This window comes from Megalops cyprinoides, chromosome 21, assembly GCF_013368585.1.
Source record: "Megalops cyprinoides isolate fMegCyp1 chromosome 21, fMegCyp1.pri, whole genome shotgun sequence".
Classification (NCBI taxonomy): domain Eukaryota; kingdom Metazoa; phylum Chordata; class Actinopteri; order Elopiformes; family Megalopidae; genus Megalops; species Megalops cyprinoides.
In genome coordinates, this window is record NC_050603.1 from 10,415,167 (window position 1) to 10,427,992 (window position 12,826).

The following is a 12,826-nucleotide window of genomic DNA, read 5'->3' on the forward strand; positions in this document are numbered from 1 at the left end:
AGGGCTTACAGGGCGGTTGCCAATCAGTTAAGGCCGGTGGGTTGGGCTCCGTCATACTGTGTTCCTGTAAGAACTGCTGCTGAGGATGATGGGTTATGGCAGCGCTGTAATGCTGTGTGGATGGGGAGGGCAGGGGACTTCCATTAGGTAATCATTGCGGGCGCTGTCAGCTGCTGGGAGGGGTGAGTATTCCATCAGCAGATCAAAACCGCAGCTTGACGCTCTTTTCGGGAGGTTCACACGGCCCCTCAAAATCCTTGAGAAATCATGGAGAAGGAAAGGAAAGCGGTCACAGATGCTTCTGCCCTTGAACAATCATGCAAAATTTACCAAATCTAAATAAAAAATAAGCTTCTTTTTTCAGTCACAGTGGAAAGAATACATCCGGCTTTCTTGCTAACTCAGTAGCTTGATGGAATTTATATCAAGTCTAGCAACGATGGTATTTTGATATTGCTAATAAATTGACCAGCTCACTAGCCTCTGCTAGTAGGCATTGGATACAGGTCTTCACCATGCACGTCTGCAGGTGTGTCCACACAAAATATTTTGAAAGTAATCTGTCTAAAGTCTGACCCCAGTGGAATCTTTCCTGTTTTTTTGGCAATGGTAAGCCTGTTGATGAACAGCACCTGGGAAAAACAATAGAGCTACAGCTAACTTGTAATGGGCCTTTTAAAGTCCTGCTTATCAACATTGGACTTCAACACCTGATTAACCTATCAGGTTTATGTTTACTGCAACTGTTTTTTCCTTTCCTGAGATTAGCACATTGACCTATTCCTTAGTATTGTTGCTATCCTTGTTATAGATTGTAGAGTGCGATAAGCATTAAACTGGTAGTGGGGCCTAAGGCCTCCTTTCCTCAAAACCTGGAAATAACACTAGCTGAATCAGGGATAGGAATTGCTCACCCTTGTTTCATAGATTAACACAGAACGTGGAAGGAATGAACACTCCTTATCAGTGCCTTTTTGCATTTTGGTTTGTTTTGGGTGTGATGGAAAAGGGCCCTGGGAATAGTTATGACTGCTTAGTGGTTGCCACATGAACGGCGTCTCTCCACAGGACTGTGGTTTGTCTGCGGGTGGTGGGTGAGGGCGGAGTGATGATGAGTCAAGGTCTTCCATTATATCACTGACGAGCTGCTGTTGGGAGCCGGAGCTAAACTTTGTGGTTACAGCGTGTAGTGCAGATGTCCAGTTTCCTTTGTGTGAGTTGATGCTGGGCCAGAGCATCCATGGAGCGAGTTATGTGATGTCACCAGCGAAGGTCACCGCTGGACTGGCAGTGTCAGAGCCAGTGCAGGCTCTGTGACCCCACTACAAATTTGCCCTCGAAAAGTTCTGTACCGAGCGCCGCCCCCCAGAAAGAACGGGCCCATGGAGTCTAACTCCCTCAGACAGTGGCCCGGAGATTCTCCCGACGCTTCCCAGGACAGAGCCCCCCCCCCCCCCCCCCGCGCCCAAACGACCCGACGCGCCCCGTTCTGAGAAGCCGGGGGACAGGGTCCGCTTGCGCCATGACAGGACCTTTAAAAATCAACAGATCAAACTCAGCTGGTCCTCGTCCATGCACAGCAGCTTAGAGCTGTTGGCATGGCAGAACCGCCCCAGACGGGCGGAGCCATGAGCGGGGCCTTCCCTGAAACGGCTCCAGGGAAGGGCTGTCTGAGAACCTAGCCTGTAACCATGGTTTCGCTCCCGTGAGTCATAGCAGCAGAAATTGGGCTGATTCCGACTTCGCACACACTCTCACACTTCACCCGAGCTGTGAAATCCAGGAAGTCTGGGACTGCCTTCTCCCTTACTTACGCATTGCCTTGTGTTAAGAGGATCCTGACCTCATGGACGTACTGTTAGTAGCTGACATATTGGTTAATAGAGTACTGTATGGTGGTGCTGAGCTGAAATACAGTGACAGTTAAATTAATTTTATTTGACATTTCTACATTCTACATTTATTTCAACGTTCTACCAGCAAAAAATAAAAGAAATGAACACATATTAAACCTCATATCAGAATGCTTGTAAAAGTCTTAAGCTTTGCAATTGCAGAAGGTTCCGTAGTTTCACAATTTTTTGGAATAGGCACATAGTGCCACATAATAAGCTGAACCAAATGAATACCCTTTTGCGATGTCAGTTAGTTAACTGAAAGGTTGCAGGTTCGGTTCCCCCGCTGGGGCACTGCTGCTGTACACAAGGTACTTAACCCACAATTGCCTCAGTAAATATCCAGCTGTATGAGTGAATAAAATTGTACCCTACTGTATGTAAGTAGCTCTGGATAAGAGTGTCTACGAAATGACAATAATTTAAAATTTAACTTAGTTTTGCCCTGTGTCGCCCCCTGCTGTTTTGAGTGGCTGTCAAGCGGCCCCTTCCCCCGAATGCCTTTCCTGGAGTGTGGTCCCAGGAGGGCTCTAAAGGCCGGGCTGTCTGGAGCCGCGTGGCGGTGATGTATTACTTCTTTATTACAGTTCGGCCTGAGCAGCTCTCCGGACAGGGCAGGCAGGCTCTCATTGGCTCTCCCTGTAATTTAAACCCTCCGCATGTCCCTGTGCAGCAGCCACCACAACCTCTATCCAAACGCCAGCGCTGGCACATCAGTAGTCTTCAATGGCTTTTGTAGATATACTTATTCCTGTTTTTAATTGTACAATAAGTATTTGATGTGTTAAGCCACACATGTGACATACAGGTTAGTGCTTCCTCATTATGCTGTGACCTTTATCCCCCAACTGGCAATGTGTAGAAAGCTTGAGCCCCTGCGTGTGGTGCCATAAGCTGTTGTTTGAAACAATACAGGTTTTTTTGTGGTGGTGCGCAGAATATGCAGTTGAGAAAACAAGCCCACAATTGCTTGCTGTCTTCTTTGAAGGTCCATAAAGGTTGTGAATTGTAGCTTTTTTCCCAGCTGCCAGGACACCTTAATCAGTGTTTACCACCATCACAATCACAGCAATCAACAGCGGAATATATTCTTCTAAGAACATTTATTTCTTTGTAACAGTTATTTTTAACAGTCCTAACGGTTCCTGATGTGGGGCTTTCTGTCTCTCACGCCTCTCCTCTGACCTGCAGGTGGCGCTCTTGGGGATTGATATTGTCGGGGCGTTCGTAGACCGCCTGGGAGAGCGCTTCAAAGACCATATGGGAACAGGTAGGCCATGTCCATTTCTCCATTTTTTTCCCTCGTTTCAGTGCTCCTGGTAGTATTTGTCAAATGGAATCGGTGTGCTCATTGTCACTTTTCTCTTCCGCTGTGCGCTTGTGCTGTTTCAGCATCCTTCTTCAGCCTGCCTTTTCCCGCTCTTCCCTGCTCTTAGAATGGGTGCAGGTCAAAGCTGCATCCTCCAAATCTTGGGCCTTCAGTTTTAGGCACATTACTTTTAATAGGATGAGGAAATCTAGGCACCATTGACTGTGCAACACTCCTAGACTGCAGAACTGTGAACAAACGGTACGAATTCAAAGAAATGTATTCTCAACTTGCAGAGTAAAGTCACTGTAGAGAAAAGTAAAGAAAAAGAGCTGAATAAGTGGTCTCCACAGTGATTCAATACATCTTTTTATTAAATTGTATTAAATTACCCAAAAGGAGTTTAATACAAGAATAAGAGACTACAATATATATAAAGTCGCTTCAGAGAGTAAGTTAGCATATTGTAAAATCTGTGTTAATATTAAAAAAGAAGTAAGGGAGGAGAAAAGATCCTTTCAGCTCCTTCAGGATATGGGAGGTGCAAAGCTAGAGTGTGTGCAACATGAAAAGATCCTCTCAGCGCAAAGCAATGTGAAAGTAAGGTGGAAGTTCATTCAGGGTAAATTTAGTAGTGTTACTAGGAGGTATGCTTTCAGTCAGAGTGTTTTAAATGCATGGAATAGCTTGTCTGGATTTGTAGTGGAAGCAGAGACCCACAGAATGTTCAAGACCAGATGGGACCCTATCCTAGACACACTTAAGACTGTAGACAGAATAATGAGCCTAGCTAAGATGTTCCCATGAAATGCAGGAGAGAATAATCAATCTTGCTCTTTCTGTGGGAGGCAGTGTGGCAGAGGAAGATGGAGGTCATGTTACCCAAAGCTTGCCAGTTTGGTTCCTCTGGTTTTCCTGTGAATTCCTCATAGTCGGTCTTAAGTATTTATGTAGTTGATGTAGGATGGAGGTCGAGGTCGGATCAGGTTGATATGACATCTGTACATTTTTTTGGAACTCGTATCCGCCTGATTATTGTTTGTATTAAGGACAATCTCCCGGGATTTTCCAAAGAATCTGCCTTTAAAGGTTTTTTTTTTTTTCCCTTCGATTACTGCTTTGACTGAGTATGCGGGCTGGCCTAGTTTCGGTCGTCCCTGCCCTGGTTCCTGTTGTTCCAGTCCTGTCTCGTTATAGCGTGGCCCTGTGTGGCACTCCTGCCTGGTTTGGAAGTTTGGGCAGGAGGTTGGACTCCTGGGTGTCCTTCATTGCACCCCACCAACCCCCCCCCCCCCCCCCCCCCCAGAGCCAGTACAGTACACTACACCACTCTGAATCCCTCTGTCAAATTCCTTGTCATTTCCTATATTTAGTTCTCTTAATCGCGCTGCGCTTACCTCTTGGCTCTCGTCACAGCATTTGCGGGTTAGCTTATGTGATCCTTTTCCAAGAAGAGCTGCGCCCCCCCCTCTCATTCTGACTCTGCAGCTAGCGGGTCAAAGGATGGGCCTGCCTGAGAATGCCCTTTCCCCAGTTCACAGTCAGCTGTTGTTTCTGGGGCCACTTCCTCAGTCCACAGTGAGCAGCTCGGCGCTAACAGCTAAGAGTAGGTTTATTTATTGCACTTTGTGGAGGGCTGTTGTGTAACAGACTGCCGCAGCTGGTCAGCGGGTCTCGCTGGCCGTCATCGTCACCGTTGTCGTATGGGGACGCTGAGGGAGGGGGGGGGGGGCGGCGCCAGGCCCGATCCCATCCTCTCCTTCTGGGTGGAGCTGCATGGTGGCCAGAGTGGAATGTTCCGGAGTATAAGGCCTCCATAGCGACGGTCGTGTCCTTACCAGGAGTGAGTAGCATTGTGGCTGAAGAACAGCACTTGTAACCAGGGGCGGCAGTGTGGCATACTGGTTAAGGAGCAGGAGTTGTAACCGAAAGGTTGCCGGTTTGATTCCGTGTCAGGACTGTTGTAACCGGTTCTCCCCTTGGGCAAGGTACTTAACCCCAATTACCTCAGTAATTATTGAGCAGTATAAGCAGTATAAATGGATAACATGTAAAAATTGTAACCAATTGCTCTGGATAAGAGCGTCTGCTAAATGGCAATAATGTAATGTAACCTGGAGGTTATAGGCTTGATTCCCTTAGGGGTGCAGCAATGTTCTTTTGGAAGTCAGTCTGAAGATAACCCATGCAAGTCAGTCTGCCTAAGAGCATCTGCTAAGCTAATTAACAGTAACAATAACAACAATAGTAGTAAAATTGCTCTGCATCTACTGAGTGATTTAATGCATCTCAGTAGCCTCTGATAAGATGACTGCTCTGCTGTGCTTGTGTTTTAATCAGCTGGGAAACACAACAGCAGGAACAATGTAGGGTGGATCGTCTTTATTGTGAAATGGAATGACAGATTAGCGAAGTTGTGGCCCGCCCTGGGACCTGAAGTCGGTGGCTTTGCATTGTCAGGGCAGACGGACTCTTCTGTCTGGTTCAGATCCTGCAGCTGGGGCCAGGGGTTTTAAGAGAAGAACCAAATGGAAGAGTCCCGTTTCCTGCACCTGGCTGAGCGGCTGCAGGGAGCACTTAGATAAGCAGCACAAGAACTGCAGTGCTGATGAGGAAGAGGAAGAGAGCGGCGAGGGAAGGCTTTCATCATCGGTCAGCCTCAGAGCCCTGACGAACACGGCCGTGTTTCTGAGCTGTGGGGAGTCATACTCACACCTGTGACTGAGACGGTCACTTTGGGCTCTGTGACCTGCAGGGGACAGTCACTCCATGTGTCTGTGACAGTCAGTCCTGGCTCTCCTCACGTGTAGGGGATTAGGTTGGGCTGATAGTTGACAATACTGGATATTGTGATGATATGAGTATACTACTAACAGAATGATTTTTGTAATCATGATTAATTACAGTTAAATTCAATCAAAGTTCCTTATCGAATTTAAGTATTTGCAGTTACGCTAAACTGTAATCTGCAGTCAGCATTTTTTTGACATTTATCAATTGTTCTGTCTTTTAAGGTTAGTCTGACCTCCATGTAAAGACTGTAACAGCTAAGTGACTGTTGTCCAACAGCGTTAATATTACGTACAATGTTTTCCCAGGACGGTGTGACAGGAAGTTTGGAAGTCATCAAACTCTAGAAAGGGACAGTCAATCTCATCTCTCTGATTTGTACAGGACAGTCACTCTTGTCATTCTGATCTGTAGGGGGCAGTCACTCTCATCTCTGATCTGTAGGGGGCAGTCACTCTCATCTCTCTGATCTGTAGGGGGCAGTCACTCTCATATTTCTGATCTGTAGGGGGCAGTCACTCTCATCTCTCTGATCTGTAGGGGACAGTCATTCTCATCTCTCTGATCTGTAGGGGGCAGTCACTCTCATCTCTCTGATCTGTAGGGGGCAGTCACTCTCATCTCTCTGATCTGTGTAGAACAGTCACTCCTGTCTGTGATCTGTATGGCACAGTCAGCCCATGTGTTGGAGCTGTGAGGAGTGCGGGAAAGGATGTGTCTGGCTGAGCCCAGCTGGTCCGGTCCCATGAGGGATGCTGTGCTGGGGGAGCCTCTGTTCTCCATCCGCACATTGTGCTGACACACCTGGAGAGAGAAATGCTCTCATTACCCCGGATTATGACACAACGTCCACTCCATCCATAACCTCACAGCTATGGTATTTAACTACCGTGTTTACCCATTCAGCAGCTAGCTTCAACAGCCACCCTTTGTCTGAGTTGCCATGTTTGAGAGCTGTATTGTGTGCGTTTCCAGGGAAACGGACTGTTGTGGTAGCAACAGTCTTGGGCAGCAGGGTCCTGCCCCCACAACCCCCTGCCACCCCCACACATACACACACATCCCACTGCCCCACACACATGCGCAGAAACACCAGTCTTACATTCCTGTTTAAAGACATCAGGCGGGAGATGGGGGTGTGTGGGGTTTTAAACATGACCTCATTCCAACATGACGTGACTTTGCCCTCTGTAATGCTGTGAGCATCGCTGTGATCCACCCACTCCCTGTATCGCTGCCATGTGTCCTGGCAGGGTGATCTGGCTTTGTAGGGTTGCTATGTTTCCCTGAAAAAATGTATTGGGTATGTCAGTAACCTGTCTGGTGGGTGTTGGGGGGGGGGGGCTGCATGATGTAATTAAACTCATATGAAATCACATCATCAAACTCATTAATAAACTTGCTAACTCATAAATTTTCTTTACAACATGTTTTATGAGTTCATGAGTTAGTCATTCAGGGTAACTGAGCATTGAAGGTGAAAGGCTGGAATAAGATGTTCTGTAAATGATCTTGTATCCATTATAGAGAGAGAAGTGTAGATTCTAATACTAGTTTATCAACATTGTTATCATCATATTTAATGTTATTGTCTTATGAAGTTACAAATAACTAATTTAGGTGTAAACTTAAGAAGCTCAGTGAACCATCTATGAAGCAGATTTGCGTTGTTCAGATGCTCACCCACACTGTGGACGTGCTCACCCTGTAAAGCAGACCTGCATTGTGGACACCCTGATGGCCCCACCTGCTCCACTTTTTATGTGTATACTGTCTCAGTGTCTGATGTCACAGTGGGAGGAGAGTAATGGATGGGACCGTCTGCCCATCAGTTTGCATGTCCTGGGCCATCAGGGATGACAGCCCAGATTTGAAATTGGACGTGGCGTCGCTCTGACCTCTGTTTGATCAGCAGAGTGAAACCGTGTCCCATTTCAGAAAATGTCCTCCATCATACCCTCCGAACAGCAATTATCTTCTGCATCATCTAGGTGGAATATAATATGCGCATATGGTAACATTTTGAAATCTCTTTCTCTTTCTCTCGCCCTCTCTCTCACTCCCTCTCTCCGTCTCCCTCCCTCTCTCTCTCTCTCTTTTCTCTCTCTCTCTCTCCCTCCCTCCCTCTCTCAGTGATCCCGGCCTTCATCGACAGACTGGGGGACTCGAAGGAGCAGGTTCGGGAGCAAGCCCAGGCCCTGATCCTCCGGCTCATGGAGGTCGCCCCGGTCATGGTGAGTGGGCTCGGCCGGCCCCGCGTCCTGGGGCCCGAGGGTGCGAGGACGTGTCTTTCCTCAGGTTTAACCCAGACAAGGGCAGAGTGCGCTCTGGGTTCGCCCTAAGGGACGCAGCCCTGTCCGAGAGCAGACTGAGCTGCAGCACACATGCTGAAATGCTGAGCGACAGGTCGGCCCTGCAACCCTCCACTCTTGCGATTGTTGTGTGAAGAATCTCACCTTGAAACGAATACTGAAGCACAGAGCTTCTCTAAAGACTCTCTGAGTTAAAGCAGCTGGCTCGGCTTCCTCCTGACAGGGTCTGAAAATTTGTTGTGAAAATTTTTTTTTTTTTTTCCTCCATAATGTATGAAGCACTTCCACATCACTTCACTCAAGAAAATTGATACCCTTTTTATAGCTGTTTTTCAAATGGGGAAAAAATGGCCATCCAGCTAAAAGCATGGTGGTATTGTCACGGCTTGTCTTACTTCGAGTAGCACTGTAATCATGGCTCACGCGATCCAGCTGGCGTTTGGCGTCACCCAGAATGGCCCTTGTTTGTCTCCCTCAGAGCTTGTCAGCAGTTAAAATGAGCAGGCATAGGGTGTGCAGCGTTTTGTTAGTTACTAATCTGAGTGCATTCCGACTCGGCCTACTCAGACCAACCTACGGCTGCGCAGCATAACATGTGAAGTGTGATATTACAGAATCAAAGTACGACGGCGCGGCTAACTTTCGAACGATCCAGTACCACGTCGCTCATCGAATTCGGGGATGGCGTAACGAGGCCTTTAGCCTGGGACGCGGTGGCTGGCTGTCCCCGTTGTCCTCCGTTCAAGTTGCACGTTTAGATTTTGCCGTTTATGAGGATCAATAACAGGGCTTTGCCTCCCAGGCTGTCTGAAATTACTAACGACGCGGAGCCATTTCCTAATCAGCCAGGAGGCCCCCCTGCCAAACATAACAGAGTTTTGTGAGCATTGATTTATAGGGGAGCTCTGCCTGCTGAGCCCACCCTCCCGGCTCCAGCAACGGGCCCTGAGCCGCTGCTCCGCTTAGCAGAGCTTTGGAGAAAGGCGCTGACGTCGGCTCTCTCCACAGTGCTTCTGTGACGGCTTCAGCTTTTGCCATGACACGCAGCCGTTGTTTTTACTCCGGGGAGGGAGGTCAGGAAGGAGGGGAGGGGAGAGAAGATTGGAGGGCTGCAGCTCCACCTACTGGGGGCACCTGGTAGTGATTTTTCTCTCTCAGCTTGAACAGAATGGGATGCGTTAGCAGTGTGTTGACTGACTTGAGGCCAACAGGCACTATCTGAAACGGAAACCTTATCATTTGTAGTAGTAGTTTATAAAATTTTGCAGGCGGTTGTCCTGAACATTTAAGAGTAGTGCACATAATGCTTAGCCAAGGCTCAGTGTTCCTGTCATTCTTTCATGTGTGGAAAATGTGTAATATTTATCAGTGTTGTTATAACCCGACAGCCCCTGGAGGGCATTTGAAGCCAAGCCAGCACTTGTATTAATGAGTACATTTGTTTTATTTCCCACCATGCCCCTGGGCAGGCTTTGTTTCTCTTTGCATTTTGTGTTGAAGCTGCAGTTTTGTCCGCGCTGAGCACAGTCCCCCAAGAGCCAAGACAAACAGGGTCTGAGCTTTCAGGCCTCACCTCCCCCCCACGCCCCCCCACCCCTCGCCAAAGTGTGCAACCACCGCTTTGTTTTTATTAAAAACAGCAGGACATATGTTGAGTGCCACTCTATGAGCACCAACTCATTAAGCCACTCACGTTCCCTGTCTCCCAGACACAGTACCAGCCAAAAGTTTGGACACAAACCCTGCAATACCCAGAGAGATGTAAAGATCTGTGTTACATCTCTGTTAAAGAACAGCTGTTATTGGCGTCTCTCTACATGCTTAATTTGTGACCTTGCATTGAATTTGGTAATGGTGTTATCATTCTTACTTACTGACCATGTGTTTATGCGGTAATAGTGTATATTTGGTCATGGTGGTGTTATGGGCCACATTTCACTGCTCTTCATACCTGTGATTAAATCAGCCTCTTTCCTGCAAACAGTACGTATGGGAACGGCTGCTCCCGGGCTTCAAACATAAGAACTTCCGGTGCCGAGAGGGGACTTGCCTTTGTCTCATCACTACACTTAACATGTGAGTACACTCCTCTATAGAGGCTGAGTCAGACCTGTCACTTGTCTTTAATTAATCCTTTTCATGTAGGGATTTTATTGAAATAATTATCTAATCTAAGTGTCTAATCTAACCGATCAACTAACATTGTTCATCATTTCTGTATTATCATGTAGCACAGTGAGATACTTACTGAATCAGTTCTTCTAAAAGTGTCAGCAATGTCCTGCTCAGGATTCAAACAGACAATCCACTGGTTACATGCCAGGTTGTCCAAAGCCTCCTCCTCACCACCACCCACTGTTGTGTCTGAGGGCTGTTTGCGAGGAGGAATTTGCTGCATTCTTAGAAGTCTTAGTTTAAAGAGGTTTACACTAAGATGAGCGCTTGTGTGTAGCAGGGAAAGGGGTCTAGTGTGTGGAATGCTGAAGTCGCTTTACAAGATTGTAGTCTGAGTATGGGACCCTAGCGAAACAATGCAGGCAGAAGATTCCCTGCCCAGCAGTCTGCGGAGAATAAACCAATTACACAGCTGACACATAAAGAAGACAAGACAGAGGATCACAATAAGCATTGTGAAAAGGCTTGTTACGGAGTTTAGAAATAAAGGAAAGCTGTATTGTTGACCACCAGGCATATGTAAAGACTACAGTCTCCATAAAAAATGACACTGATTGCTGTACTTGAGTACTGGGGTTAATGGCAGTGACATCATAGATAAATTACATGTTTGCCCTTCCCAGCATGCATTGCCTCATTCTCTTACCTCTCACTATTTCTTTCTTTTTCAGGTATGGGCCAGTTGCCTTGACACTCAATAAAATGGTCCCGTTTCTTTGCACACTGACGGGAGACTCCAATGCACAGGTGAGAGCTCAATAGGTCACCCCACCGCGGGACGAAACTGGGGTGGAGCCATACTGTCCTGTACAGGTCACCCCAGTCCGGAGATAAGGCAGCAGCAGCCACGAAACAGGCGCCACACTTCTATAACCAAAAGAGTTTGTTTTGGAACTGCAAGTGGTTTCACTTCATTATACCTGCATGCCTGTACTACCCCCCTAAGATAACATTTGTATTTGTACTTTGATTGATGTTGATTTATGATTATCATCTTTATTGATGACTGTGTTTTAAATTATCTGTATCTCAATTAAATGCTTAGCTGAATGCTGCAGACGTGAAACTAAAAGAATTTGAATAGAGTGCTTTTGCAGTCCTTCGTTAAAGATAAAAATAACATAAAAATAAGGTAAAATAACAATAGCAATGCAGTGACAGTCAGCTTCACAGCGGTATGTCTTTGGTAAGACCCGTTTCTGTCATTCTGTCATAAGACTACAGTGGGGCTGCGTTGTTGATCTGTAGAAAGGCAGATCTCCAATGCCTGGCATCCAGGCGCGTAGCTAAACGCATTGTACTTACTACATTTAGATTACATATTTGTATTGGGTTTTCACTAGTCTACCCAGAGTCTACTCAGAGTTCTGTTTATCCCATTACAATGTGATTTCGTCAAGCTGTGAGGGAGAGGCCGAGGGGAATTTTTCGTGACCCGATCTGCGGGACGGTAATCGGACCCCGTCCCGGGGACAGGAGACAGAGCGACAGTGACAGCGTGGTGTTGCTTTCGGCCGTTAACCTGGTGACGTGTCCCGTCTCCCACTGCAGGTTCGAGAGATAGCGATGACCACGCTGGTGGAGGTGTACCGGTACGTGGGGGACAGAGTGAGGCCCAGCCTGCACAAGCAGGGCCTCCCGGCTGCGCGGTGAGTCCCGAACAGATGTCCCCCGTCCCCCGTCCCCTCTTCCTAGTACCCCTTCCCCCCTGTCTTGGCCGTGCTCCGGAGAGAGGGTGCCGGCCTGCATTCCACAGATGCTGCTGTTCAGGGCTCTTTTAAGATCACCTTGAGGAGCACATCACAGTGCAGTGTTAATGAGTTGCACTCTCACAGGATCAAAGCCTTGTCCTTTGAGCACCTCTGAATAGATAACATGTGGAAACCTTGCATCATCAATCAGTCCTCGTATCTGCTTGATGTACTCTTGTGATGCTCTCGAGCACCAGGCCTTCAAAGAGGCATCGCAGTTTCTCTCACATTTTCTGTGAATGGCAGACACTGGTCTCTGTGTGGCTGTGCACATGATACAGGTGTTCGGCTATTTATGAACATCTAAATAAAGCATCTTAAAAATTAACTAATTTTAAGCAGTGACACCGTTGTCACTTCCTTTTTGCAGATTTTTAAATGCATGCAACACTATTTTTAAAAGGCAACCCTTTATTAAGTAGAGGTGAATCCCTGTACATGTGAATGAATTGTCGTCCCCGCCCGTGGTCAGGTTGCAATGTTCTGGGCTATAATTGGTGGAGAGGTACTGACCCAGTGAAACAAAATGTATCTCAGTGCTTGCTCATCCTAAAATGGTTTATGTGGGAGTTTATGTGGGAGTGGAGTAGGACA

The 12,826-nt window shown here is 47.2% G+C and overlaps 1 protein-coding gene across 7 annotated transcripts in view; it reads left to right on the plus strand.

The window, feature by feature from the left end:
- Window positions 1–12,826, plus strand: part of clasp2 (cytoplasmic linker associated protein 2) — an 83,886-nt gene that overhangs the window by 13,860 nt on the left and 57,200 nt on the right. For all 7 annotated transcript variants that reach the window (XM_036515729.1, XM_036515730.1, XM_036515732.1 and 4 more), the window contains exons 2-6: window positions 3,087–3,165; window positions 8,128–8,228; window positions 10,291–10,382; window positions 11,153–11,228; window positions 12,033–12,130. In XM_036515729.1, coding sequence (XP_036371622.1) covers window positions 3,087–3,165; window positions 8,128–8,228; window positions 10,291–10,382; window positions 11,153–11,228; window positions 12,033–12,130 — 446 coding nt within the window. The remainder of the gene's footprint in view (window positions 1–3,086; window positions 3,166–8,127; window positions 8,229–10,290; window positions 10,383–11,152; window positions 11,229–12,032; window positions 12,131–12,826) is intronic.